The sequence below is a fragment of the Cetorhinus maximus genome, chromosome 24 (genome assembly GCF_964194155.1).
Source record: "Cetorhinus maximus chromosome 24, sCetMax3.hap1.1, whole genome shotgun sequence".
Lineage (NCBI taxonomy): Eukaryota > Metazoa > Chordata > Chondrichthyes > Lamniformes > Cetorhinidae > Cetorhinus > Cetorhinus maximus.
Window position 1 is genome coordinate 14,994,913 of NC_135902.1, and position 27,003 is coordinate 15,021,915.

The following is a 27,003-nucleotide window of genomic DNA, read 5'->3' on the forward strand; positions in this document are numbered from 1 at the left end:
TACAGCTACCTCGACTACAGCTCCTCATACCCCGCTTCCTGTAAGGACTCCATCCCATTCTCTCAGTTCCGTCGCATCTGTTCTGATGATGCCACTTTCCAAAGCAGTTCCTCTGACATGCCTTCCTTCTTCCTTAACTGAGGTTTTCCACCCATGATGGTTGACAGGGCCTTCAACCGTGTCCAGCCCATCTCCCGCGCATCTGCCTTCACACACACACACCCCCCCCCCCCCACCACCGAACCATGAATAGGGTCCCCCTTGTCCTCACTTATCATCCCACCAGCCTCCGCGTTCAAAGGATCGTCTTCCACCAACTCCAGCATGATGCCACAACCAAACACATCTTCCCTTCACCCCCTTGGTGGCTTTCCGCAGGGATCGTTCCCTCCAGGACACCCTGGTCCACTCCTCCATCACCCCCTACACCTCAACCCCCTCCCACAGTACCTTCCCATGCAACCGCAGAAGGTGCAATACCTACCCCTTTACTTCCCCTTGTCCTCACCGTCCAAGGGCCCAAACACTCCTTTCAAGTGAAGCAGCGCTTCACTTGCACTTCCCTCAATTTAGTCTACTGTATTCGCTGCTCCCAATGCAGTCTCCTCTACATTGGAGAGACCAAACGCAGACTGGGTGACCGCTTTGCAGAACACCTTCTGTCTGTCTGCAAGCATGACCCAGACCTCCCTGTCGCTTGCCATTTCAACACTCCACCTTGCTCTCATGCCCACATGTCCATCCTTGGCCTGCTGCAATGTTCCAATGAAGCTCAACGCAAACTGGAGGAACATCATCTCACCTTCCAACTAGGCACTTTACAGTCTTCCGGACTTAATATTGAGTTCAACAATTTTTGATCATGAACACTCTCCTCCATCCCCACCCCCTTTCTGATCCCCCTTTTTCCAATAACAATTTTTTTTACAACTATATTTTTTTCTTTTCCCTCCTATTTTAAAATTTATTTCGATCTATTATTTCATCTCCACCTTTTAGCCCATTTCAATCCCTTCCCCTCACCTCACCTGCACGAGGGCCACCTAACTTGCTTCCCTTAATGTTCCTATTAGCATATCCTTTAGATAATATCACCACCGTCAACACCCCTTTGTCCTTTTGACTATGACATCTTTGGCAGTGTCTTCTTGGCCTCCACCTATCACTGGCCCCCTACCGAGCTTTCCTGTCCCACCCCCTTCTACCAGCTTATATTTCATCTTATTTCCATATGTCTTAGTTCTGATGAAGGGTCATACGGACTCGAAACGTCAACTGTATCCCTCTCCTCAGATGCTGTCAGACCTGCTGAGTTTTTCCAGCTATTTTTTTTTTGTTATGAATATCTCAGCTTAATTCACAGAAGAATTTACAAAGAAGAATCACAGAAGAAGGCCCTAATAAGATGGGACTTTGTCTCTTCACTATCCTAGGTCATAGTTGAATGGACAGTTAATTGTTAAAGTTTGGTGTACTAGTGACGTTCCAACAACAATTGCAGCCCCCACCCACCCCAACTAAGCTAGATAGGCTTAAAGACTTCGTGTGTCTAGGGATGCATGAGGCAGACAAAGCACATGCTTATGCCTGTTTTTCATAGTTTGTTTCTCTTGGAACAGGTAATTAGCCTGAAGCCAGAGGCTCTGCATCAAGCATGGCTGTTCTTACCGCCTGCTATAGGTGTGTTGGTAGGATTAGTGGGTTAAAAATTAACTTGTTTGACTACATTATGAATGCACTTCCTGTGGCTATGATGTCCTGAAGTGAGGCTCAAACTTGGAGCTTCTGGCTCAGACGTAGACACTTCACCACAAGACCACCTCATTTAAGCTAGATACCTTAAAAGTTTTTATTTTTGTTTTGTACACTGTGAATCTTAAAGAAGGTGAAACAGTTCCAGGCCTTCAAGGTGGAAATTTTGCCCGACCTTGTATTGCGAAACATTTAATGGCTATTATAGTTAATGTTGGACAATTTTTGATGGCTTTATCTAACCCCAAATGTGCATATGAATGCTATAACCTCAAAACGAACCTAGTTTAATGAATCATTAAAAGGTAGAACGAGAAATGTGTGTGGGGTTTTATAAGGTTTCACGTAATCACAAAGGCCAATGGAATATTTGCATTTACCTCAGAGTTGGAATACAAAAGTGAGGACGTTTTGCTTCAGTTGTAGAGCCTTGGCCAGACTTCATCTGGACTGCTGCATTCAGTTTTTGGGCACCTCACCCTTGGGAAAAATCTCTTGACTTAAAGTGCAGCACAGATTCCCCAAGAATGATACTTGCGTTAAATTGAGGATGGGTTGAGAAACTTGTGTTTATATTCCCTTAAGTTTCAAAGTTGAGTAGTAATGCAATTGTGGTGTTTAAAAGTTGATGGGGCAGATGCAAATCAGCTATTTCCTTTGATGAATCCAGAACAAGAGGGTTCAGTCCTAAAATTAGAGCTAGGCCTTGTGGGAGTTCCCTCATGCTCTTCACCCCCTCTGCCAGCTGTTGCCAACAATGTCGCATAGGCTGAAAACAATCCTAGGAGGTCTCCAAAATAGACTACCTGCCTTGGAGATCAAACATGGTAAGTTTAAAACAAGGGAGATAATGTCTGTCATGGAAAGTAGTGTAACATTTACAGTATATGTAAAGAAGACTTTTAATGTGGTAATTGATGTTTGTGTGTTGTGTAGTTATATGTGGTGCACCACACACATCAAAATTACTGCTTTTTAGTAACCCACTGAAATAAAGCATTTCAAAGCACCTGACTTTTAATTTGTAATTTTTTAAAACTAACACAAGCTATTAATTTTAAAGATTTCAGTCCTTGTGCAATGAGGAATTATTTTGCACAAGTTGGTTCATTTATACAAAATAACATTTTGAATTCAATTTGCTTTTAAGAGGAAATGTTCATTTTTATCCCTTTGTTGGAAGTGAAATATCTAGGTCACCGTGGTCTGTCAACAAAAATTACCTTAGAAATCTACATTGATGTCATGTTAAAAATTGCATCTGAACTTCCTAAAATTGTTTCAAAGTGTTGTTATTACAAATAAAACTTGTGATTAGCATTTGAAATTTTATACTATTTGTGTATTGTGATTTTGTTCTTATGCAAATATTTTATTATTGCATTGCTTAACTGTCCGACGAATTGAATTGCCATTGAGTAATTAAATGAAAGTATGGCAGCTGGTATTGCATTACTGTCAGTTTGATCTTATTCATTCAGAACGAGTTCATCTCCTTTGACATTGTTTCTCATTCACATCAGCCCCAGTATTACCCATGGAAGATTTTACTTTTTTGAAATCCCATTGCATACCATCTGGGGTTTACTTGCTTCAGCTCACATATGTACTCACTAAATATACACAATGAATACACCCAAGAATGTTTAATAACTGAGTCTGAGCTGCTTCTGATGCTGTGATTCTGACTTTGTCCTCACCATGTTTGCTGTGCTGCTTGATCCATTTTCCATTTATAGAAAAATGGTGCCAGCTCTTTAGTTCTGTAAAAAGGGGCCTTTGGGTGGCAATTAGGGCAGAAGATAGAGAACTGGGTGCATTGCACTTTTGTAGTGATTACAGTGGGATGTTGGATAGAAATGGGAGAAGCGTGAGTCTAAGTGTGACTGACAGTGCAGAGAACAGGCATGAGACTGTCTCCAGTGCTTGGATGTTATCCCCTGTTTCTTGACTATGAAAGTTGGATACAGTATTTGAGGTGTGATATGATGTAGAATACTGTAGAGTTCGATTATTACATCCTACAATTTATAGTCAATTGTTTTGGCTGTGTAGTTCACCACTGGTTGGCTTTGTTGTGTACTGCTCTGCATTGTTTGGGCAGGTTTAAAAAAAACCTGAGCCTTTGGCTCAAGGCCAGATTTTGATTTTTGAGTGTATAACCAGTGACGTGTACCTGCTGGCTGCCCATTCTAATGACAAATAGGCAGCCATTATTTCTGAGACCCAGGCCTCATTGGATCTGACACCATTGTAGACACCAAATGCGAGCTGGTTTGGACACAGGAAAGCTGGCTGGTAGCAAGAGTAGGTAGGTCCTGAGAGAGAGGGCAAGAGGTGTGAGGCTAAGAAAGGCAAGCCTGGGCTGGCAGTGGTTTGCAGAATTGGCCCAGAGTAATAGTCCTCTGGGCTCCACAAAGTTTAAAACTTGTCTTTCTAGGGCTGCTTTTGCTCTAATATCATTGAAACTGTGCGTGCTCTGGTCACTTATATCCGAAAAGCAATATAGTCCTTTGTATGTTGTGGCACCCTGATTTGCATATTAAAAAGGGCCCACAGCCTGTTTTAAAAAAAAAGGCGCTTTGTCACTTCAGAAGTAGGCCCCTGTGAAAGTCAAGGTAAATGGGGCAAGAAGCCTATTTTGAGGCTGTTACCACCTCATTTTGCACCCATTTAGGTAGGTTAAATTCCATCCCTTATCTCCTTGCTGTGTATGTGGTATCTAGTTTTCTTCACAGATGTAAAACTTTGCATTGTCTGTATTAAATTTCATTTCCCATTTCTCTAGTCAGTTATAAATCATGTCCAACTTATTCTGTAATTCCTGACCTGCCCTTTCCAATTCCACTGGCAGTCTTAGTTTGATACAGTTTGCAAATTTGATCGATTTGCAGAGTTTCTGAATCCAGTTAATTTATATAAATTAGAAACCATGTTAGTCTCAGCAACTGAACTCTGGGCACCCTACTCTGGCATTCTCTTCCTGCAAAAAAAGTTATCCTTTATTTCATGCCATTCAGATAGTTTCATAGTCAGCTTTAACTTGAATCCTTGCAGCTTTTTGTGTGGAACTTTATTGAAAACCTTTTGTCAAACTGCAGTCCACTTTGGTTGTCACTTCCTCAACTAGGGTCTTCCCCATCTGAATCTGTGTAGAGTGCTGTTAACTAGGTTTTGGGACCATAGATGTTACACTGGCGGGTTTCCGTTCAAGCTCTGCAGTAGTCTGTTTAACTTTGATAAAGCCACCAAGACCACAGTAGATTATTTTTGAATCATGGTGCTGCTGCGTCATGCAGGTCAGGAAGATTCTTGGTTCAATTCACAGTTTGCCCTGGGTTAACAAATCTTAATAATCGTTAAGTTGGGAAACTACAATTAGCTACAGTATCCCAGGACAGGAAAAAATATCATCACTGAAGGTTCGTGCTCCTGATTGTTATCCAACGACTTGCTGGAAAATTAATTTTTATAGGCACAAGATTATTATGGAATCCAGTTCAGTTGTGATGGTCCTAGTCAAGTAGTACGCTGACACTCGCTGTCACATGGGGAATATCCATCTGGATTATATACTAAAGACCTGTTGTACACTAATCCTGTGGCGAGAAAGACGGTCCAACAGCAGGTTCCATTCCAAAGTCAACATGCCCAGCAGCGGGGTGTTCATCACTAAAAGCTAACTGAGCCGTGCAGGGCATATCATTTGTATGCCTGACACCAGACTCCTGAAGCAACTGTTATATTGGTTGCAGCAAGAGACTCCCAGGAGGATAGCAAAGTGCTTTTAGAGATGGCCTTAAACATTGTGAAGAGATCAAATATCCCTACTGACTCATGGGAATCCCTGGCTTGTGACTGACCAAATTGGAGATGGTTTATTTGGGAAGGCGCTGAACACATTGAGAGACTTTGGGAGAATGCACAGGTCAAGAGGTGGGAGGTAGTAACCCATCCAACTGGAGTGGAAGCAAGTCACCTCGACCCTGAGGGACTGCCTAAGAAGAAGACCTCAGTGGGAATCAACAATTTAATAAGGGAATAAACAAATTTCATTTTGATCAAGATTGTTTTGTTCAAATAACTGCGTAAAATTTTGGTCATGTCATTAATTTTAACTCTGTGAACCTCCCATTTGTTCAATGGGCTAAAGGATTACTGTATTTGTGTAACTTTTGTTATCGGTGTTTAAAGAATTAGGGTGATGTGTCATGACTAGCTGTTAAGTAAACAAACATTTTATACATTAGTGTTTTAAAATGTTGTAAGGTGAAACTGAGGAGTCCTATATTTAGTGGGGTGGTAATTGACTGGTTTGGTGTTAGTCACCTTAACAGAAATCCATTCCTTTGTTAAAAATGAAGAAATAGATTGCAGCATTTCTGAAGCTTTGCACTATCTTTTCAATATTGTGTGAAGCCCTGCAATGTCAGGATCCCTTTGGGACTTGCCACTGGTGCCTTATAAGCCATGTCTTTTGAGAAAAAAGTGTTCTCCAGATTTCCAGACAAATGGAAATCTGAGGGGGTTGACCATTTTTGCAAGCAGCTGACCCAATTTCTGTTGCATTTCACTCGTGGATATAAGCCCTCCTCACAGTTGTTGAATGATCTATATATAGAGCAGCTTTATTGCTTTTGGGAAAACTAAACAACATGCTTCCTGTAATCTGTAATTTTAATTTTGAGTTTGAATTAAAACACTATAAAGTCTTCATGATCCTATACCTAGCTTATTGCTTGCCTGCTGTGTTATTGAGGCTTGTGCCAGTACAGTACTTGGGGATCGAGATATGGATTAATATGATCCCACGTAAGATAAAGATATGTGCACAGTCTACCGTTGGATTTAAAATTGTGTGGAAAAGAAATGAAACTGTGTTCTCCCATTTTTCTAGAATATTGCTGAAAAGAAAACTTCTTTTCAGAGCTTTAGGTCTTGCACTCATCAGGCCTATTCGTAAGAAATTACCTGTGTCGGGGAAATACATGTTTATACTGTATCAGAAGGGAGTGCTGATTGGTTGGCAAGTGGACTCTGGTAGAGGTATTACCATGAAGAATGCACCAGTTGACTGTGACTGACAGTTAACTGCCAATCATTGTTTGAAATTTAAACCAGGCAGCTTCACTCTGGTCAGGATATTGTCCTCGAATGATCCACCTTATTTTGTTTAGCTGAAACCTGTGCAATGTGTGTACATGTTCTTTCTGTCTGCAAAGAGCAGAGCCCTGTGTATTAATATATGTAGCTTCCAGTACACACACACGTGCTGGACTGCGAACCTGACTGATGATCTTAAATTGGTTGTCAGCGTAATTCTTAGCACACTGAGGATTATTTAGGAAATGTTGTCCAATTGCAGAATCACATCTGGTATTGGGCACTTTTGAGGTTTGCAAGCATGGGCTGGTTGGGTACAGTCTGTACCTTTCCCATTGCAAACAGTGCAAGGGACATACAGTTTGATATGATCTGCCAGTCTTTGGGAGGAACAGCCTACTACCTAGCATCATACTGGCACTGAAATTCATGCACCTCATTACTCATTTGTATGATAGGCAGAACACTTTTTTGGCTTGATGGCAGCATCTTGTAAATGGCGAATACCACTTTTGTTGCTACTGCATTGTAGCAGCGTGAAACAGCTAGCTTCACCTGTTTTGAGATACCTTCCCTTCCAGGATAATCTGAGGTAGACTGGGAACTTTTCAGGGCCGAAAGTGATAGCCCTAGGCCTGTTCATGAGTTTGTGCAAAATACAGTGTGAAATGATCTGATCAGGGTAGCCATTATCCTGATTATCTTTGATGCGCTCTATTTCAGCATCAAGATTGCATGGTGAGCAAATAGACTGTAAGAGCTCCACGTGCTACAATATTGGCCTTGTGAATAGGGCCCAAGCCATTTTCTTACCATGCAAGCTTGATGCTGAAATAGGGCACATCAAAGACATCCTGCAGGATAGTGGCTACCCTGGTCATTTTGCACTGTATATCGTGCAAACTCACAAATGGGTCCAAGGCCATCACTTTTGGCCCTGAAAAGTGCCCAGTCTATCTCTGATTACCCTGGAAGGGCAAGGTATCTCAAAGATTTGAGCAACAGATGAAGCTAGCTGTTTCATGCTACTACTATGCAGTAACAACACGAGTGGTATTCGCCACTAACAGGAAGCCAAAAAGGCATTCTGCCTGTCCAACAAATGAGTAATGTGGTGTATGAATTTTCAGTGCTGGTGTGATGCCAGGTATGTGTATGTCCCAAAGACTGGCGGATTGCATCAAATAGCATGTCCCTTCCGCTGCTCACAACAGGCAAGGTATGGACCGTAACCAACCAGTCTGTGCTTGAAAAACTCAAAGCAATAGTGTCCAACATCAGATGTGATTCCGCAATTGGACAATATTTGCTAAATAATCCTCTGTTAAGAATTACGCTGGCGAACAATTTTAAGATTCAGTCGGGCTCACAGAATGGCGCATTTGCATGTACTGGAAGCTACATATATTTATACACAGGGCCCTGTTCTTTGCAGACAAAGAACATGTACACCCATTACGCCTGTTTCAGCTAAACAAATTAAGTGACGGTCATTTGCTGGTTCATCCCCCGGGGCAATGTCTTAACTAATCAGAGTTAAGCTGTCGGTTTAAATTTCAAACAATGCTTGGCAGAACTGCTGTCAATCATAATCAACTGGTGCATTCTCCATGGGAATACCTACCAATCAGAGTTCACTTGCCAACCAGTCAGCACTCTCTTCTCACACAATGTAAGTATGTTGTTTCCCCTGACATTAGTATTTTCTTGCAAATTGTCCTGATGAGTGCAAGATGAGAAGCTTCGACAAAAAAGTCTTTTTTTTATAGCAATATCAGGTTCTGTATTACCAAACTACTATTTTTCTTGAAATTGTAATTTGTTTCATGAAGGACTGCATAGATCACAGTTTGAAGGAGCCAACTTCAAGTTTTTTGTTTTCAGCTTCTAACCTTTATTGACCAACAGAGTGTAGTGAGTTAACGTTTCGAGCCCGTATGACACTTCAGGGCTAGAGAGAAATAGAAATGTGGTGAAATATAAGCTGCTTAAGGGGAGTTGGACAGTTGAAGCTGGATAGAGGGCCAGTGATAGGTGGAGGCAAAGGAGAGATTGCCAAAGATGTCATAAACAAAAGGTTAAAGGGGTGTTGACGGTGGTGATATTATCTGTTTTGTTATATTCCGTAAATTAAAAATGGAAGTCATAGTTCCATCTTTTATGTGTGAGTGTTGTTGCTTGAAGTGCAGGATTGTGGAGAGATGATATGGTGGGAAATTCAGGTCATATTTCTAAGCAGCCTAGTTGCCCTCTGGAAGAAGAGGAGCAAGAGACGAGTAAAAATCTGTATCAGTGGTAGATTTTGATGCAAGTAGTTTTTGATGTTTACTCATTTTCAGAAGGATTTTACTACTTTTCCTTCCTTGCCTGCCTCCCCCAGCGCACCAAAGCAGAGTGAAATTGCAAGATTAATGCAATACTTAATTTCAAAATGACTGAATTTTAAAATCTAACTTTCCTGTACGCTGAATTTTAGCTGATACAGTTAAAAATCTAGAATCTGTTTTAAATGTAGGCAGTGCATGAACCAGGGAACATTCTTCACTGTTGCTGAATGCATGATGATTTAAAAGGCTTAGGTTGCAAACTTCTGTTTTCTTTTCATGATTTCCTCAAGCTGCTGTGGTGGTAGCTATTTATTTGGCTATGTTAGCAATAAGTTCATAATTCGTGAATTTGTACTAGTGAACAGTCATTCAGATATACAGAACTGTTCAGACCATACAGCCTTGATAACACCACATAATTCACACTTTTTGCATGGTCTGGTACCTGTAGGTTCCAGACTGAGTGGTGGGGAAGTACCATTTTAGGGCAACTGTCTTATCTTATTTAAAATTGTAACATCAATGGGATTTCGGTGAAATGTAATGGGGATGGTCTGAGACTGGTGATGCATTTTCCCCAGTTAACATTTCTTAACATGGTAATCAGGCATGTGAAAGTTTCACACCATGCCCGCAGTACAGTTTTATATATATTTTTAATAAAGCTGTTGGTTCTGGAGAGAACATTTTGAGCTGTATCATACTAAAGTACTGGTCATTATAGAATGGGAACAATTTGAGGGAATGAATTGGCAGTATAACACAAGTCTATTGTACTTGATGAAGCCAGTATTCTTTTCACAAGTTTTCCTATAATGCATTGATACCAATATTAAACAAGCCATGTGATAACTTTACAAAGTAAATCTGATATATTTATGCTCTCTGATAAAACAAGCTATATTGCTTATTGGAATAGCTGTTAGAAAGCTGAAACCTTCGTAGTATTTTTCTGCAAAGTTTATTGGGAAAGGAAAAGTTAAGAATCCTGATCTGGTTACTACTTGCATTTTTTAAATTGATTTCTAAGCAACCATGTGGGAAAAGAAACCCTTTCACCTGCCTGTCATAATACAATAAGAGTTTTGTGGGGAAGACAAATGTAGAGAACATTCTTCACAATACAGCCTTCAAAGAATTGTAAGAATGGCAGAAACCTTGATTTCTTGTGAATGAAAAGGAGCCTGGAACTGTGCAGTACAGTGGCATTGAGTGTTGGGTGGCACAAAGCAGGGACAGATGCAGGTCTAAGTCTTTCATTCTGCTTGATTCTCTGCCTGCACAGCTGAAGTTGCAGCCACACCCAAAAGGATAGGGAGAAAACAGAAGGGTGCATGCCTTAGGTGATGCGTGGCATTTTCTGATGGTTTTGGTTGAAGCCAAGAAGTAGCCTAGGAGGTGGCTAAACCACTGGAGAGTGGTGGGGAAATGCATATCTTAGCGCCCTTCCCATAAAAATAAAGCATTTTTAAACTATGGCAGTGTACTAATTTGATTAGCTTAATTATTCAACAGAATGTTGCAAATTAAGATTCCTCTCATGTTAAGCACGTTTATTTTTCCAGAACTGTTGGGATTGCCATTTCACACTGTTATAATCATTTAATGAAATGTAAAAAAAACCTGCATGTGCTTGCATTGTAACCATTTTATAATCTGTACAATATATTAATTTTCAAAGACCCGTTAAAAAAAATATATATATATTTGTACTAATTCTTTTCACCAAATAATAAGCTACATCTAATGACTTTGTTAGGAAATATTGCTATTACAGGCATTGAGTGTTGAATGCTGAATAGTATTGCTGTCTTCCATGATTTTTCTTCTGTCTTCTCTTTCAGCCAAGTACCCTGCCACAAGGGACAGTCAACATGAACCAATGCACAGATGTCATTGATGCTGAACCCAAGACTGGTCAGAAGAATGCGCTCTGTATTATAACCCCTGAACGTGAATTCTTCATTCGTGGAGAATCCAAAGAAATAATTAATGGGTGAGTGAGAGTGTTCTGAATTTTAGATTAATTTTATGTTTCATTAAAGTTAGCCTTTCAGTTTCTAGAAGGAAGGCTGAAACTGAACAAAAGTGCATGTTTACCTACAACAAACTGCTAACAAGATATTTATGCCCAACATTGCCCCAGGGTAACTTCAGACTTAACATAAGTCATGAGGAAGATGACCACAAACTTAATTTGAGCATTTTCTAAAGGTATGGCTGTAACTTTAAAGAAAAATCGACAGTTCTTGCTAAAATTCAGTTCAGCAAAAATGATTTTTTTAAATCAAACAACAAACCTGGAAAGCTTAAATGTAAAGTTGTAATTTTGTTGCTGCACTGATGGTGCTCCAATCTTTTTAGTGACCTTGTTAGAATCAGACATCCATGTATTAACCCTCAATCTTTCTACCCATAAACAAGCTGCTCCTCGTATCTGTTCTTCCTAACCTTGTTTTAATTTGATACCGTGTCATTTCCATGGATGGAATATGGTTAAGTGCTATTTCCAATCATGCCACCTTTGTTTTCAGCAGACATGTCCTTCTGCTGCTCTCCAGGCTCTCCCTTGTCTCTGGTGGGAATATAAATCTCTATCCATAATTTCCTTCCTTTGGGCCTGCAACTCACATTGACATCAGTGTCTTTCATCTGCCGTCTTGCTTCTATCATTCAGCTCATTTTTTTCTTAAGCCCTCAATATAGCCCATCCCTCAAACAGCTCTCCTTTTGCAATACCTGCATCGGTGGCTTGAAACCTGGAGCTAAAGAGTAGAATATATATGATATTTGAATCAATGTGGTGGCTTGAGGCATGAGGATGGCAAGTGGTAGTGAAATAGAGCCTGGAGGCATTTAAGATGGTTTAGGGTAGAAATGGAAAGGAGAAAAAGGGGAAGAGGTGACCAAAAATGGGCCTTGTTAATGAATCGGATTTGGAGAATGAAACTGAGCTCGAGGTCAAGCAGAAAGGCAAGGTTCCACACCTTCATTTACTTCAGGTTCAAGTAGGAGTTGCTGGAAATCTGAAATAAAAAAATGTTAGAAGTACTCAGCAGGTCAGGCAACATCTGTGGAGAGAAAAGTGGGTTTCTCTTTAGAATCGAGTTCATCTGGCTTGGGTTTTGTGAAGGTTAAACTGAGAAAAATTTTTAGTGGTTTGAGTTTAATATTGCTTAGGGTAGTAATAGCCTGGATGGATAAATGATACAGAGCGGTAGTGTTGATGTGCATGTGGAAGCTAATACAATGTAGCCAAAGGTTTGAATATAGGCCATATTATGCAATGCCATCTTTGTACAGGACACCTACAAAGTCAGCTGGTGACTGAATAAGTGTGATTGAACTTTTCTTTGATGGGGCTGGAAAAGAACCATAACATAGAAACATAGGGCATTTGGTCTTTACGTATGTGTTGAAGTTTTTCACCGCTTGTGGCACTTGTCTAATCCTATGCTTTTTTAATATTCGTGCATTTTTTTCAAGCATTTCAAATTGTATTCTTAAAAGAATTATGAACTGCTTCAACATGTTTTGGTATATGCATATCCACATTATAATTAGCCTCTCAAAATATTTGTGCTAATCTTTTTTTAATCCTTTAAAATTTGCACTGCCTTGTTCTGTCTCATTGACCAGTGGAAAAATCAATTACTATTTATTCTGTTAGAGCACTTAATGACCTTTTTATCAGGTCATCTATTAACATTCTCACTCCCAGGGTATGGGCTTTGCTAGTAGAGTCTTTCTTCCTCAGTGGAATATATTTTTTGTTGAGAGTTATGAAATATCTTCTGAAACGTTTGCCGCTGCTTCTCTAACTTACCTTTTAACCTCCTATTTACCTAGTTCATTTTGGCTAACTGTATTTTTATAGCCTTGTGATTGCCTTTATTTAAGTTTAAGACAGTAGTTATGGACCCATGTTTGTCACACCCAAACTGAAGTGAAGTTCTATCATATGATCACTCTTGTCTAGAGGATCCTAATTAATCTTGTCTCATTGCACATTACCAGGTCAAAAATAACCGGGTTCCAAAATGTATGGTTCTGAGAAACTCTCCTGAAAACACTCTTATGAACTCATCCTCCATGCTGCTATTGCCAATTTTTGACTGTCCAATTGATGTGAAGATTATTCCATGTGAAGCCCCCCACGATTATTGCAATACCATTCTTGCAAGCCCCACATTATTTCTTGACGTATACTCTGTCCTACGGTGTAGCTACTGTTAGGGGGCCTATAAATTACCCCCATCAGTGGCTTCTTTCCTGTTTGTAATCTCATCCTTCATTAACAGAGCTACTATACAAACTATATCCATCCTCTGTTATTTCTTTGAACTATCTTGTAATGCTCCTTAAGCGTGACTTGCCTTTTAGAATTCATACTGACTGGCCCTCTGAGCTGTGTTTATCCATGCTTAATTTAATTCTGTATTATAGACTGTTATCTTACTGATGTAAGACTAACTGGCTGATAACTTCCTCTGGCATGTTTTTCCTATTCATAGAAGTTTGGAAAGTTGTGGTCAGATCCTAAGCTATTTCTTTGCTACCATCCCACAGGATCCTTGAATGTCAAACCAACCATGTTTATGATTCCTCTGCCATAAGCCTGAGTGTTTTATTTTGGCTGTGTTTGCTGCCAATGCTGTGTACGAGCAGTTGCATGCTGATGCTAGACCTAGGTTAGTGGCCACTATCTTTATAGGTGGCAATGTGCAGCAGGGCTCATTTGCAGTCATTGAGGTTATTCTTTCTGTATTTTACCCTTTTCCCTTTTGCTTGTTTCATTGTCAAGCTTTTATTCTCATGTGTTTTGCTAATTTCAAGTAATGTAAATCTGAGAAATCAACTGGCTACTTAAATGCCGCACACAGTTTTTGGAAAATTGCATCAGGCAACTAGAGAGCTGACACAAACTAATAAAAAACCTGAAAAAATGCTCATTGCAAAATGCCACAGCTTTGTTTTTATTGATGGTGGAACCACTGCGAGGAAGCTCTTAACACAGTCACGTTTTTGCTGGCACTGTGTCTCCTGCAAATGATGTCATTGGTTCCTGTGCATGTGCAGACAGGTGCGCGTGTGCAGATCGGTATCTTGCGTTGGTAGGAGACAGTGTTTTATTTTACCATTTCTCTTCAAATGGCCTTCACTAGCAGCTTCACAACCACTTTTGGTAGTTATACAATCCCAATACTCTCCTCATATGTAAAAAGTTGGACAAAGCACTTGCTTAGCATGGCTTAAATTTCCTTATGCTCCACTGCAAGTTTGCCTTCATCTCATAGTGGTGCAATCCTTACCTTGACTATACTGTTCCTATGAAAAATCTTTTCATTATTTTTTGTTATTTGTTGATTTCATACTAACCTTAGCCTTTATAACCTGCCTTTTTTTTTCAAGCTTTCATATATTTGTCTTATCTTTCATGTTTCAAATTTAATCTAAGCTTCCTATCCACAAAATCGCAGCCTGCCCCTTATTGGAATGTGCTTGATTTTAATACATTTTATGTCTTTTGAATATTTTGTCGTTATTGATGTATAACTCTTATTCGCCAATTTTCCCTTACATTTAACATGAACAAACTCAATTTTTTTTTTTGCTCAGTCAGTTACTCTTGTTCTTGACTGTTACTGTTTCTTGTTCTATTCTTACACTGGACCTCATTTATATTTAGTCCACCTATCTGTTCTACTTTGTTACCTAAAACCAGGTCAGCTAGTGCTTTATTCCTTGTTGGGATAGCAAAAGAATGATTGAGAAAACTGTTAGAATCGTACTCTCAGAAAAAACACCCTCTTTCGTCACAAATATTTCCAAGTCTATTTTTGGATAATTAAAACCTCTTTTAATTAAAACCCTTGTCAATACATGCCTTCATTTTTTTTCCACTGTTCCATCTACAATGCACTTTCTAATGTGACTGACATCTTACTATAGCACAATTCAAAGGGATTTTGTTTGGACCTCTTTTTTTATTTTAAATTCTAACTCTCTGGTGCAGTGATATCTCTAATTAGTACAACCATCCAACCTCCCTTTCAGCTTCCCCTGCCTCTCCTGTAAGTTTTAAACCCAGGAATATTTAATTTCCAATCCTGACTTGGCTGTAACCTTGTCTCAGTTACTGCTGATGTGTGGTTGCTTTTCTATTTTAATAAATGACTTTCAGTTCCCCAATTTTGTTGCTTGCCCCCTGTGCATTTATACACACACTTCTTAAAATTTGGATTCCATTTGACTGTTTTTCCCTTCCTAGTGTTTGTTTATTCTTTACTATCTAGTGCTGCTGAACCACTGTCAATCCATTTTCTGTCTGCTTATTCTGTATACATTAAAAACTTTCCCTTGAAAGCTGCCCTGCTCTACTCTTTCTCCCTCTCCAACAAAGTTTAAATTGTTGGTCTAGTTAACCACCCCACAAAGCTAAAGCTCCCAGCTCTGTTCAGGCAGCATGCAGTTGAGAAACTGTACACTTCAAGAAACTGTACACCTAATTCATGGATTTTACTTGCGATTTTAAAATGATAGCTGCAATAAATAAATTTTGCTGTTCTTTTTTTTGACTTTGCAACGCAACCAAAACAGTTTCAAGATTGATGTCGAATTTAACTCAGTTGAAAAGTTACCAATTTGAAATGACATCCTTGTCAAACCAAACTAACCAGGATTTTTAATACTAAATATTATTTTAAAATTCTTTTTCTCAACTTCGGTTTACCTAATATACCGTAACCTTATTCATCATTCATTGCTGATCTTTAATTGGCTTACTTCAGATCCGTCTCTTATTAAAGCAGATATGTGTGCCTTGTAATGGCTAGTATAAACAAACAAGCAATGCTTTGTCTTGAGTTTGTCTTTCACTTCAAGTGGTAGCTTTATATTGATTTTAACCATACAACTATCAGTTAATCTTGCAACTATCAATTAATCTTACCAGTTGCAGAAGTGGAGAAGCAGTCGAGAATGTTTTATTAGGACGGAAATGTGTACCATGTGATAAGATTTTCAGATTTTGGTTGACCAGCTCTGGCCTGTCATTTTCAGAGCACGTTTGGATATGTTTTATTGTACAGAGCGAATGATTTAAGGCTTTCCAACCACCAGCAGCACCAAATTGGGAGTAATTTAGATTTCCCATTGTAGCACAGAGATGTCATTAACCATAGGTAATTCCAACTACCCATCTTACTGGTTTCCCGTAGAAAGAGAGAGAATGTGTTAACTATCCCAGGTAATCCTGCCATTTACCAATTTATAAGATTCTATATTAATTTTTTTTGTTCTTCATGCCGGTTTGAACCATATCAGCAAATTGTGCTGAGTTCTTATTTTTGGTGTCCAAATTGTGAAAATCTTTTTAAAGTTTGTTTGCATTACATCTAAATTAATATTGATTTGTCACTTTGATTGTTAAGTGTCCATGTGTGATTAGAGACTGATATTTGCTTTTTAAAAATGCTACCGTGAAAAATAAATATTCTGGAAGACCCTGTAAATGATGTAGCTTGAAATGTGTGTCTAAAAATTTGTGTTACTGCAAGTTGCAAAACTCTTAAAATAAAATGGCCTTATCTAAATGTATATAAAAGCAAAATACTACAGATGCTGGAATTTGAAATAAAAGTAGAAAATTCTTGAAAAACTCAGCAGATTCAGCAGCATCTGTGGAGGGAGAAATAGAGTTAAGGTTTTAGGTTGATTGATTTAACTTTTGTCAGATACAGCTAGACCTGCTGAGTATTTTCAGCATTTTCTGGTCTTCGTGATTGACAAAGGTTTTTAAAAATAAAGTGCTAGTTAGAAATTTGAAACATTGTTCTCTTCTTTCTTGTGGCCTTGGCATGACCCCCTTTCTGTGATAACTGGACCCTAAATTTCCTTCTAACGTAATAGATCAACCACTCCTTCCTTACATATTTCCCACCTTCACCCATGTGCCTTTGTATTCCCCTCACTAGCCTAGATATTTACAAGAAGTGAAGAATTATTCAATGATGTCATAGAAGTTCTTTTGAATTCGAGTTAGTTGCATAGTGTAAGTTCAGTTACTTGTTCTGTACAGGGGTCTGGTTGGTGCAATAGATTAACTATCCTTTCACCAGTGTGGCTGAATTCAAATCCATTCCAGGCGATTAGATGAAATACTCCTGTTCTGACTATTGGGATCCCATGTGAAATTCACTTAACGAGCTTTGGCCTAGTTCCCAGTGGATATTAGGTCACAGCAAAAATAAGGACATTAAACATGCATTCTAAGAGAGGATTTCACCTAGACATTTTCCTATGAGGATGACAAAAGATATAGAAATTAAAAGGAAATGAGAGAAGGAGGTTTATGATAAATGTCAGATTCATAAAACGGTAAAGGATCAAGCAGAATAGAGTGCAGAGGTAAAAGGAAGAGGGGCAAAAAAGAATGCATAAAAAAAGATTACTTGGTAATGAAAGGGAACCCAAGTATTTTACAAGTATAAGTATAAAAGGATAGTCAATGGAAGAGTGGGGCCTGATTAGGGAGCAAAAAGATCTTGTGGAGGCAGAGGGCATGAGCCATGGCTGAGGTACTGAGTGAGTACTTTTTGTTAGAGTGTGCTGCCAATGTCACAGTAAAGGAGGGGTAGCAGAGAAATTGAATATGATCAAAATATATAAAAGAGTTACTTAAAAGATTCACCCAAATCTGGATGGGATGCATCTTAGTTTACTGGGTGAAGTAAATGTGGAAATAGCAGATCTAATCATCATCTTTTTAATTTTGCTTGGATATGCGAATGGCTTGGATATATGTGGTTCCAGAAGACCGGAATGTTATAAATCTTGCATCCGTTGTTTAAGTGGGAGAGGGATAAATCTGCTAACTGCAGGCCAGTCAGCCTACTGTCAATAGGAGGAAAACTCACAGGGAGAATAATTAGGGGCAAAATGAATTTCCACTTGGGGGAAAAACTTGGGTTAATAAATGACAGCCAGCACTGCAAATTGTGTCTGACAAACTTGATTGAGTTTGATGGACTAACAGAGAGGGTTTGAGGGTAGTGCAGTTGTTGTTTCTCAACATTGAATCCCATGAGATTGAAGGATAGTGGTAGCATGGATACAAAATTCTTTTGCAGACAGAAAGCAGAATGATGAACAGTTTTCCAAACTGGAGAGAATTTACAGTGGTGTCCTCCAGGCATCGGTATTAGGATCATTGCTCTTATTGATATATATTAATAACTGTAATTTCAAAGTTTACGATGATACGTAGTTCAGATTTGCAGTAAGCAGTGAGGAGGATAGTAGTGGAATATAAACGAGTAAAATTATGCATTTTGTAAGGAAGGATGAGAGGCAAAGAGGCATTGTAAACTAAATGGTATAATTTTAAAAGGAGCCTAAGAAAGCAGTCTGGGGGGACTTACATTTTTGAAGGTGGCAAGATGTCGATAACGCTCTTTAAAAATATCTTACGAGTTCCTTGGCTTTATGAATGGAGGTATGGTGTATATAAGCAAGGGGGGTTATGCTAAACTTTTACTTGTTCAGCCTCAGCTGGAGTATTGTGTCCCATTCAGGGCACCACACTTTAGGAAGGATGCCATGGGCTTAGTGAGAATTGTATCTGGAATGGGGGATTTTGACTTGTGTGGAGCGAGTGGTAAAGTTGGAATTGTTTTCCTTAGAGTAGAGAAGATTAAAGAAAGATTTGGAGGTGCACAGAATTGGGGGACTTTGTTAGAGTAGACAGAGAGAAGCTGTTTCCACTTTCAGAATGGCCGATAACCAGAGGACATGGATTTAAATTATTTGGCAAAAGAACCAGAGAGAGAATGAGAATTCTATTCATGCAGCAAGTTATGACCTGGGATGTGTTGTCTAAAAGGTTGGCGAAGCAAACTTGCTATATGATTCAATGATGCAGGAACAGACTCTGACATTATCATGCTGGGATGCAATTTTATAAGCTCAATGTGGCAAACCACATGGGGACACTGCTTGCGATTTTAAGATGAGCAATTAAGATGGTTAAGGAGACAATGAAAGGCAATTTTACGGCTGCAATCAGCACCCCTGCCCTGAATTTTTCGATAAGTGCATGGGGGCCACGCAGTTCTTAAAGGGCAAAAGTGGGGTGGCTGCTGTGGGTATTGCTGCATTTAGCTGCTGTGCAGTGAGACTTTTTACTTTCTTTCTCAAGAAAGAGTATGACAGCCATTGATTTGGGGGGTTGGAGCCCACTTGAGATCTTGTTGCTGGCAAGGGGCTCACTGGAGAGGGGCCTGAGAGGGGGTTGGGCTGGGCAGAGCTGCAGCACCAACTGGAAGGGTATATTGGTCAGACTGGTAGTGCTCAGGTGGCATGGGTATCATTCATCCTGGAGATTTCCTCCAGCGAGGGCAAGAATGATCAGGACAGCAGCAACCTCCTGGCTACCTGCAGGGGCAGCCTGGTGATGGGCAGGCGGCAGAAGACCACAGAGACAGCAGCATTGAGACAAAGATACTAAAAAGGGTCTAAAAAGAATAAGTTACCTCCAAATGTCAGTAAAAGTGTTGCTGAGGTCTATGCCTGTCCCAAGCTGCTGTGTCCAATCTGTGCCTATGATAGCGGAGGTGGTGAACTCCAGTTATATTGGTGGTTATTTGATGCATGTGGCTCTCAAAAGGTCACTTTGGCTCAAACGTCTGTGCCTCAGGTTCATTCCAGGAGCCTATTGGAGACATGAACGACATTTCCCAATCAGGTAGACATCGCTGCATCAAGATATTGCCAGATGCTCTCGTTAGGAGGGCTAACCAGTACATCAATTTCCGAATTGATGTGGGAAGTCAGGCCAAGAGGTCCCGAGGATGCAGCGCCATTGCTGGATCCCCCCAGGCGCAACATCTCTTAGACTGCATGTATGTGGCCGTCAATGCTCCCACAGGCCAGTTAGTGGCCTTCATTAATCGGAAGAGATTTAATTTCCTCAATGTGCAACTTGTCTGTGAGCACTGCCAGCAGATCCTGCCATAGCTTTCTCTTACCCTGCATGCCTGCAAGGTTGGATAATTGCAGACGAGGGATACCCACTGCGCCAGATTGTGCAGCGCAGCAAACCACCACTATACAGGAGACCCTTGAGACCTTCCTCCTGCCTTGTAGGGCACACACTCTGATGACCTGAAAAGAAGGGTGAGGATCTGCAGAGGCTTTAGGTACTCCCCCCTCACTGCTCCTTTAAGCTCATGGACAAGGAGATGGAATGCAGCTCTGTGTGTATCTCCAGCATCCATTAGCTGGTCTGCTGGATGTGGCTCTCATTGAGAGACGCCAATCTATTGATGGAGGAGGCCATGCGCACAGCTGAGAGGGAGATCACAGCACTTGTGGTCTCAATGAATTCCTCTACTATCTGAGCCACAGTGTGGATACCCTCTGGAAGTCCAGCCAGATTCACCTCCTGCTGGACTTCCAGTATCTTCTCTTCACAGACAACTCCAGAGACACGTCACCAGCCCGGGGCTCAGCATGGGCCTGGCCTCCCACACTCCTCCAAGTGTCAGTGGCCTTGGCATCACAGCCTCTGACAGCTTTGCCCTCTGAAGTCTCCCCCTCCTCTTTAAAGGTGGATAAGTATCCCCCAGAGACAACAGCTGTCTGTTCCTGTGATTGACCATGAGAGAAAACCGAATGATCAGCTTTTTTTCGCCCCGCCAGACAGCAGCCCACAGAATTAGCTGCAGTTCACATAGATGTTCGTATATTTATTGGAGAACACATGAACACCATCCCTTCTGCTCCCCTGAGGGTCTTCCCTTGTGCCTGCTGATGAGGTGACTCACCCTCCTGTGACTGAATTCCAGCCTCACTGTCATCAATGGCCTGGCACCCTACCAGCTCTACAGCCTCTGTCTCCAAAGGAGTCAGGGTGGTAATGATCAAAGCAAAGCAGGAGGTCCTTTTTTTTTTCAGGGACGGAAGGAGGAGACTACCATGTCTGACCAAGCAAACTTGGATGGAAGCCGCAGAGGAGGTAAGCAGTCATGGGGTTCATTCAGACTTCACAATCATTCTGGACCCCCCTCTCCATTGTTCTGGGCAGTTTCCTCCTGCTGCAACATGGGAGAATAAGATTAGCTAAAACAAACAAGACGACTAATCGATTCACATGTCTTTTACAGTGCCTGTGGTACTGGGCCACTCTAGCGTGACCTTGCAGGGATCGACACTGCTCGGCTCACATTCCTTGACAGAGCTGCCACCATTATTTTCCAAGGAGATACTACAGCCTTCACCCATTGCCACTAAGATGATGCATTCTTCCTCTTCAGCATCCCTACCCTCACGCATCCATTTTTTTGCCCTCCCCAAAGGAACCGAGGATTGTCACTTTCCCTTGCAGAGTGGAGAAGGTCTTTGACCTGCTTGAGGCACTGCAGCCAGGTTTTCTGGGCAATCCCTCTTCTGCAACCTCTGTCCAGGCTTGCTTAGTTAGTTGGATGGTCTTCTCCTTCTGTCCCTGTGGAAAGAAGACTTCCTGACTTGCCCAACATACCCTGAAGAAGAACATGCAGAGAGATGTTACTGAACTGTGGAGCCACCCGAGATCTATCTTCTGCCGTGGCCCCGAGTGCTTTTTTCGCGCCTTCCTTGTGAGGACTGTGGGTGGTTGCTGTCTCTTGAATGATGATGTGTTAGATGGCAGCTGGCTATTGCGGGTGGCTGCAGGCTGTTGGTTGTTGGGAGGCGTTGTTGCAGGCTGTTTTTATTTTGGGAAGGGGAGGGGTGTGCTGATCGCTGGCTATCAGATTCTTGTAGGCCTCTGTTTAAATCAGGGCTTGGATGTTGGCACTCCTTTAAACATGCTGCCAGCATTTCCTTCCGTCTCAGATGACAACGTGGCTGCAGCCTAAAGATCCACCTCTGGAAGCTAAGTGGTTGGCAACCCCACCTGCATTTATTGGCTGGTCGGTGCGAGGTTGTACTGCAAATGGAGGTTGGAGCGGGAGGGTGTTTCCCTTCTGGCTCCACCTCTGCATCCCCACGGGGCTCTGAAAAATTCTGGACTTTCTAACCAACTAAGGTGGAAAATTGTCACATTGGTACAATAGGGGATGAGGCCCTGAGCTTGTGGCTGAGGTAGATTATTCAAAATAAAAGGGATTATTTTAGCTAGTCCATGCATGATGGTAAGAAAGTAAGGATCTTGAGTGTGGCAAAAAAAGGTAGGGAATTGAGATGTAAGAAAATAGCAAAACATGCTCAGTATGCCAAATATTGCACCCTATACTGTTTCTATGTTGATGTTGACACTGGGAGCTCAAAATAGGAGACTTGTATATTCCAACATTAATATGTCGATGAGCATGAAACAAATTTTTGTATTGCTTTCCCTAAGTTAGAAAAGGTTGAAATATTAACAATAAAGTTACCAATTCAGTACGTATTGAGAAATGACCTATATGTGGAGAGTTTTTTTTATTTTTGAACCTATCTTTAAAAATTTGTGGACAGCATTTTCTTAACCAGTGTTTGCATAAAATAAATGCCAAATAATGAGTACTTTGTTCTATTCTGTTATTCTGAAAAAGGACATCAATGCTTTAAATGAGCCTTCCAAAGTCTCTAATGGTCTGAGGAAAATAGCACCATATAAACTCCCTCAGCTTGAGCATGGAATATGGTTGTATTGATAAGGTGTTTTATAAAAGAAATGCCAATACTTTATCTCCAAAGCACTAAGAAGAATCAAGCGTTACATTTTGGCTTCTCTTATTGCTTGCAAAATGGCAATAGAGAATCCTTCAGACTAAACTCAAATTGAAAGGTAAGGTATAAAACTAGTAACTGTCAGATTCTACCTTATCTAGTGGAATGGTTTTTAACAGCTTGGACATGCTCGAGTAAGGAGGATCTAACACCTAAAATAACTTGGATATTGTTAAGATGTTCTCTATTTTGGCTGTTGATAAACAGCTTTTATTGAGTGCCACATCTATTGCCTAATTTTTCTGCTTCAAAAATGTTTATCATTGCTATCCTTTTCAGTTTTGGTGTTTTTACACCTATTCAACCTCTCATTGAGAGATGCATTCACACACAACTGCAATTCTTCAGTCAACTGCGCTTTGTGATTGTTGGCACAAAGCAATAATTACTGTGCTAAATTGGGCTGTCATTTTTGGCCCACAACAAAAATAAACTGCTTTTATCATTATCATGACAACAGAGTGGCTTAGTGGTGCAATCCAACGTATTCGTGAGCTGCTTTGGAAAAGGCTCAGCCTTCCTAAATAAATTCTAGATCTTTTGATGGACCATATCAATGAGAGGTCAGTGTAGTGGGAAAGACTGTGTAAATAAGCCCAAAAGAGCAGAAAAAGCCAAACATGACAGCTTTTTTTTCCTAAATGCAGTGATATAAACTTGGTTTTGGTCTAACACCTGAGCTGAGCTTATCATGCTCAAAATTGTTGCAGCACAGTAGGCCAGTCAGCCCCTTGACCCCAAGAGAAATTTAGCTTGTTCCACTCCCCTTGCCTTTCTCTGTAGCCCTGCATTTGTTAGTCTCTGTTGAGACCAATAATTCTTTAAACAAAAGAGATATGAATTTCCCAGCAACCAATGCATAGAATTGCACAAGATTTCACTTTTTAAGACTTTCATTGTAACAAATAAACTAAAATCAACATTAACTAAACATTACTTAGTAGGTAACTAATAGACTAAAATACAGAAAAGGTATTCCCTATCTACTTCCCAACACAATCAAAAACCCCATGTCACTGCACTGTCAGAAGAAGTCTTGTGTATAAAGCCCCAAGCTCCCCTGGCTTTAACAGGATCTCCTCTTCTTGCCCCGTCAGGGTGAATATTCCAGTGTTCTTTGAAAAGAAAGTGCCTTCCCTGAATTTTCTGAGCATAATTGAATGGATTTTCAGTAGCAAAGCACCCTCTGGCCACACTTTGGTCTTTAACTCTCTACAAGCCTTGACTGTTCAAACTGGGAATCTGTCCTCACCTGCACCCTGTTTGGTGATTAACCCCCAAACAGTCCTTTTCTTCTGCCTGGCATAGCAGCACCTGTTGAGTCGTCGTCCCCAAATCTCTCTCTCTGACTGAGAGTCTGTGTGTCTTTATGCAGCAAGGCCTGCTGCCGCCTCCTTTTTGTTAAGGTGTTAAAATTTGCACCTTACTTTCAGCAAGTTTTGACTTGGGCCCCTGTTCCCATGGCAACCAGGTCATCTTATAAAGTCCAGCAGCCATAACAATATTTTTTCTTTTCAATGCAGTTATCCAATTCCCTTTTGAAAGCAGCAATTGAATCTGCCTCCACCACCATCTTAGGCAATGCATTGCAAATAGTAGCTACTTGCTGAATTTAAAAAAAAAAGTTTTCTTCATGTTGCCTTTGATTCGTTGTGTTCTTTAAATTTGTGTTCTCTAGTCCTTGACCCTTCCGCCAATGGGAACAGTTTTTCTCCATCTTGTAGGCTGAGACACCTTATAACTTTGAACAATGTTATCAACTTTATCTTCTTTAAGGAAATCAATCCCAGCTTCTAACTGAAGTCCCCCATACCTGGATTGTAAACCTTTTCTGCACCCTCCTTCCTAAAGTGCAGTGACAAGAATTGTCAGTATGACCAGTATTCCAATTAATGTTGAACCAGTGTTTGTAAACGTTTATCATTATTGCTGCGAGGCAGTATTGTTACGCACCATGTTGGGAGGAATGCACAGTTAATTCTAGCCCCACTTCTTCGCAGGTTGCAACAATAGTTTAAATGTTTAATTCACCCACAAAACTGGCCAATTGTTTACCTTTTATACTGTTGTTCTCAGCATAAAAAGACTGTAACCAGGCTTCTTTCAGTAACACAAAAAAACATTGTTTTATTACAAAACAAACTACTTTTTAAAAATGAGTTAATAAGTTGCCCCCTTTTTAAAAAAAATACAGCCGAACCTCTGAACACTTGCTCGCAAACACAGAACAGGACAAGACAAACACAGTCCCCTGCAAAAGCTGGAGAATAGGAAAGTTTCTTTTAAAAGGATAAAATTCAAAGAGATCGCGACACTTGATCTAACAGAATTCAGGTCAGAATAGATCTGGAAATTTCTTCAGATGGATTTTATTTTTGGTGAAATTGTCCTTGACTCCTACTCATCACTTATCACAACTTTGCAGACTTTCAAAAGAACAGATGAGTTATTCTTCATAAGCTTAACTCATCCAAAACTCTGCCTGTATCCTAACCCTTTCCAAGTCCTGTTCACCCATCATCCTGATGCTTGTTGACAGACCTACATTGATTCTTGGCTAAATAATGCCTCAATTTTAAAATTCTCTTCATTTTCAGATCCCCAATGGCCTCTCCTCTCTCTAATCTCTTCCAGTCTTGCAAACCGCCAAGCTACCTGCACTCCTCAAATTCTGACCCTTTGTGCATCCCTATTTTGGTCGCCCACCATTGGTCGCTGTGCCTTCAGCTGCTGAGGCCCTAAGCACTGGAATACCCTTCCTAAACCTCTCCACCACTTTCATCGTTAAAGCATTCCTTAAAACCTACCTCTTTGTCCTATCCTGACATCGCCTGTGTTTAGTAGCACTCTTGAGGTGCCCTGTGACATTTTACTACATTAAATTTGATATATAAATGCTAGTTAGAATTGTAGTAGTTGTAGTGACACTGTGGTGAGTATTGCACTGTCTTGTGTTGGCTTCAAGTTGATGTCTTTCACATATACGATTGGTCTGTTATATAATGGAGGGGAAAGGAGAAATCGCAAAGAATGTTGTTCCTTTAAGAAGCTGCATCGCAGTAATGTTCATGTATGTCATGGGTACTATATTAATATGATGTCCATAAATAAGAAGACTGGCCTATTTTGGATTTCAAGATGATCTGTGGAGTGATATTAATGAGGCTGTTGGAGTGAATCATAAATATGGTTGATCTACTATTCTCGAGGATAAAATCCTGCATAGGACATATTAACTGTATGGGGAAAAGTATATGTAGGAGATATGTAGGGGGTTAAAAATAAATCTAGCTTGCCTCTTATTGATGACCATTGTCTTTGGGGAGTTTTGAATATTTCTTTGCTTGGCCGTAGCACCTGAAAGCAGTTGACAGCACAGATTGTTGATAACTGATTCTTGAGTGAAGCAGTTCAAGCCCATATGCAACAAGACCTGGACAACATTCAGGCTTGGGCTGATAAGTGGCAGGTAACATTCGTGCCACACAAGTACTAGGTAATGACCATCTCCAACAAGAGAGAATCTAACCATTTGCCCATTGACATTCAATGGCATTATCATTGCTGAATCCCCCACTATCGATGTCCTGGGGGTTACCATTGACCAGAAACTGAGCTGGACCAGCCATATAAATACTGTGCCTACAAGAGCAGATTAGATGCTGGGAATTCTGCAGAGTGTAACTCACCTCCTGACTTCCCAAAGTCTGTCCATCATCTACAAGGCACAAGTCAGGAGTGTGATGGACTACTCTCCACTGGCCTGGATGTGAACAACTCCAACAACATTCAGGAAGCTTGACACTATCCAAGGCAAAGCAGCCCATTTGATTGGCACCCCATCCACCATCTTCAACACCCACTGCCTCCACCACCGATGCACAGTGACAGCAGTGTGTACCATCTATGAGATGCACTGCAGCAACTCACCAAGTCTCCTTTGACAACACCTCCCAAACCCCATGACCTCTACCATCTAGAAGGACAAGGGCAGCAGATGCATGGGAATACCACCACCTGGAAGTTCCCCTCCAAGCCACATACATACCATTCTGACTTGGAACTATAT

General features: G+C 40.6%; 1 protein-coding gene across 4 annotated transcripts in view; it reads left to right on the forward strand.

Annotated features, from left to right (window-relative positions):
- The window catches only part of LOC144699655 (myosin phosphatase Rho-interacting protein-like), a 407,667-nt gene that overhangs the window by 134,109 nt on the left and 246,555 nt on the right, over positions 1-27,003 (forward strand). For all 4 annotated transcript variants that reach the window (XM_078570766.1, XM_078570764.1, XM_078570768.1 and 1 more), the window contains exon 4: positions 11,027-11,178. In XM_078570766.1, coding sequence (XP_078426892.1) covers positions 11,027-11,178 — 152 coding nt within the window. The remainder of the gene's footprint in view (positions 1-11,026; positions 11,179-27,003) is intronic.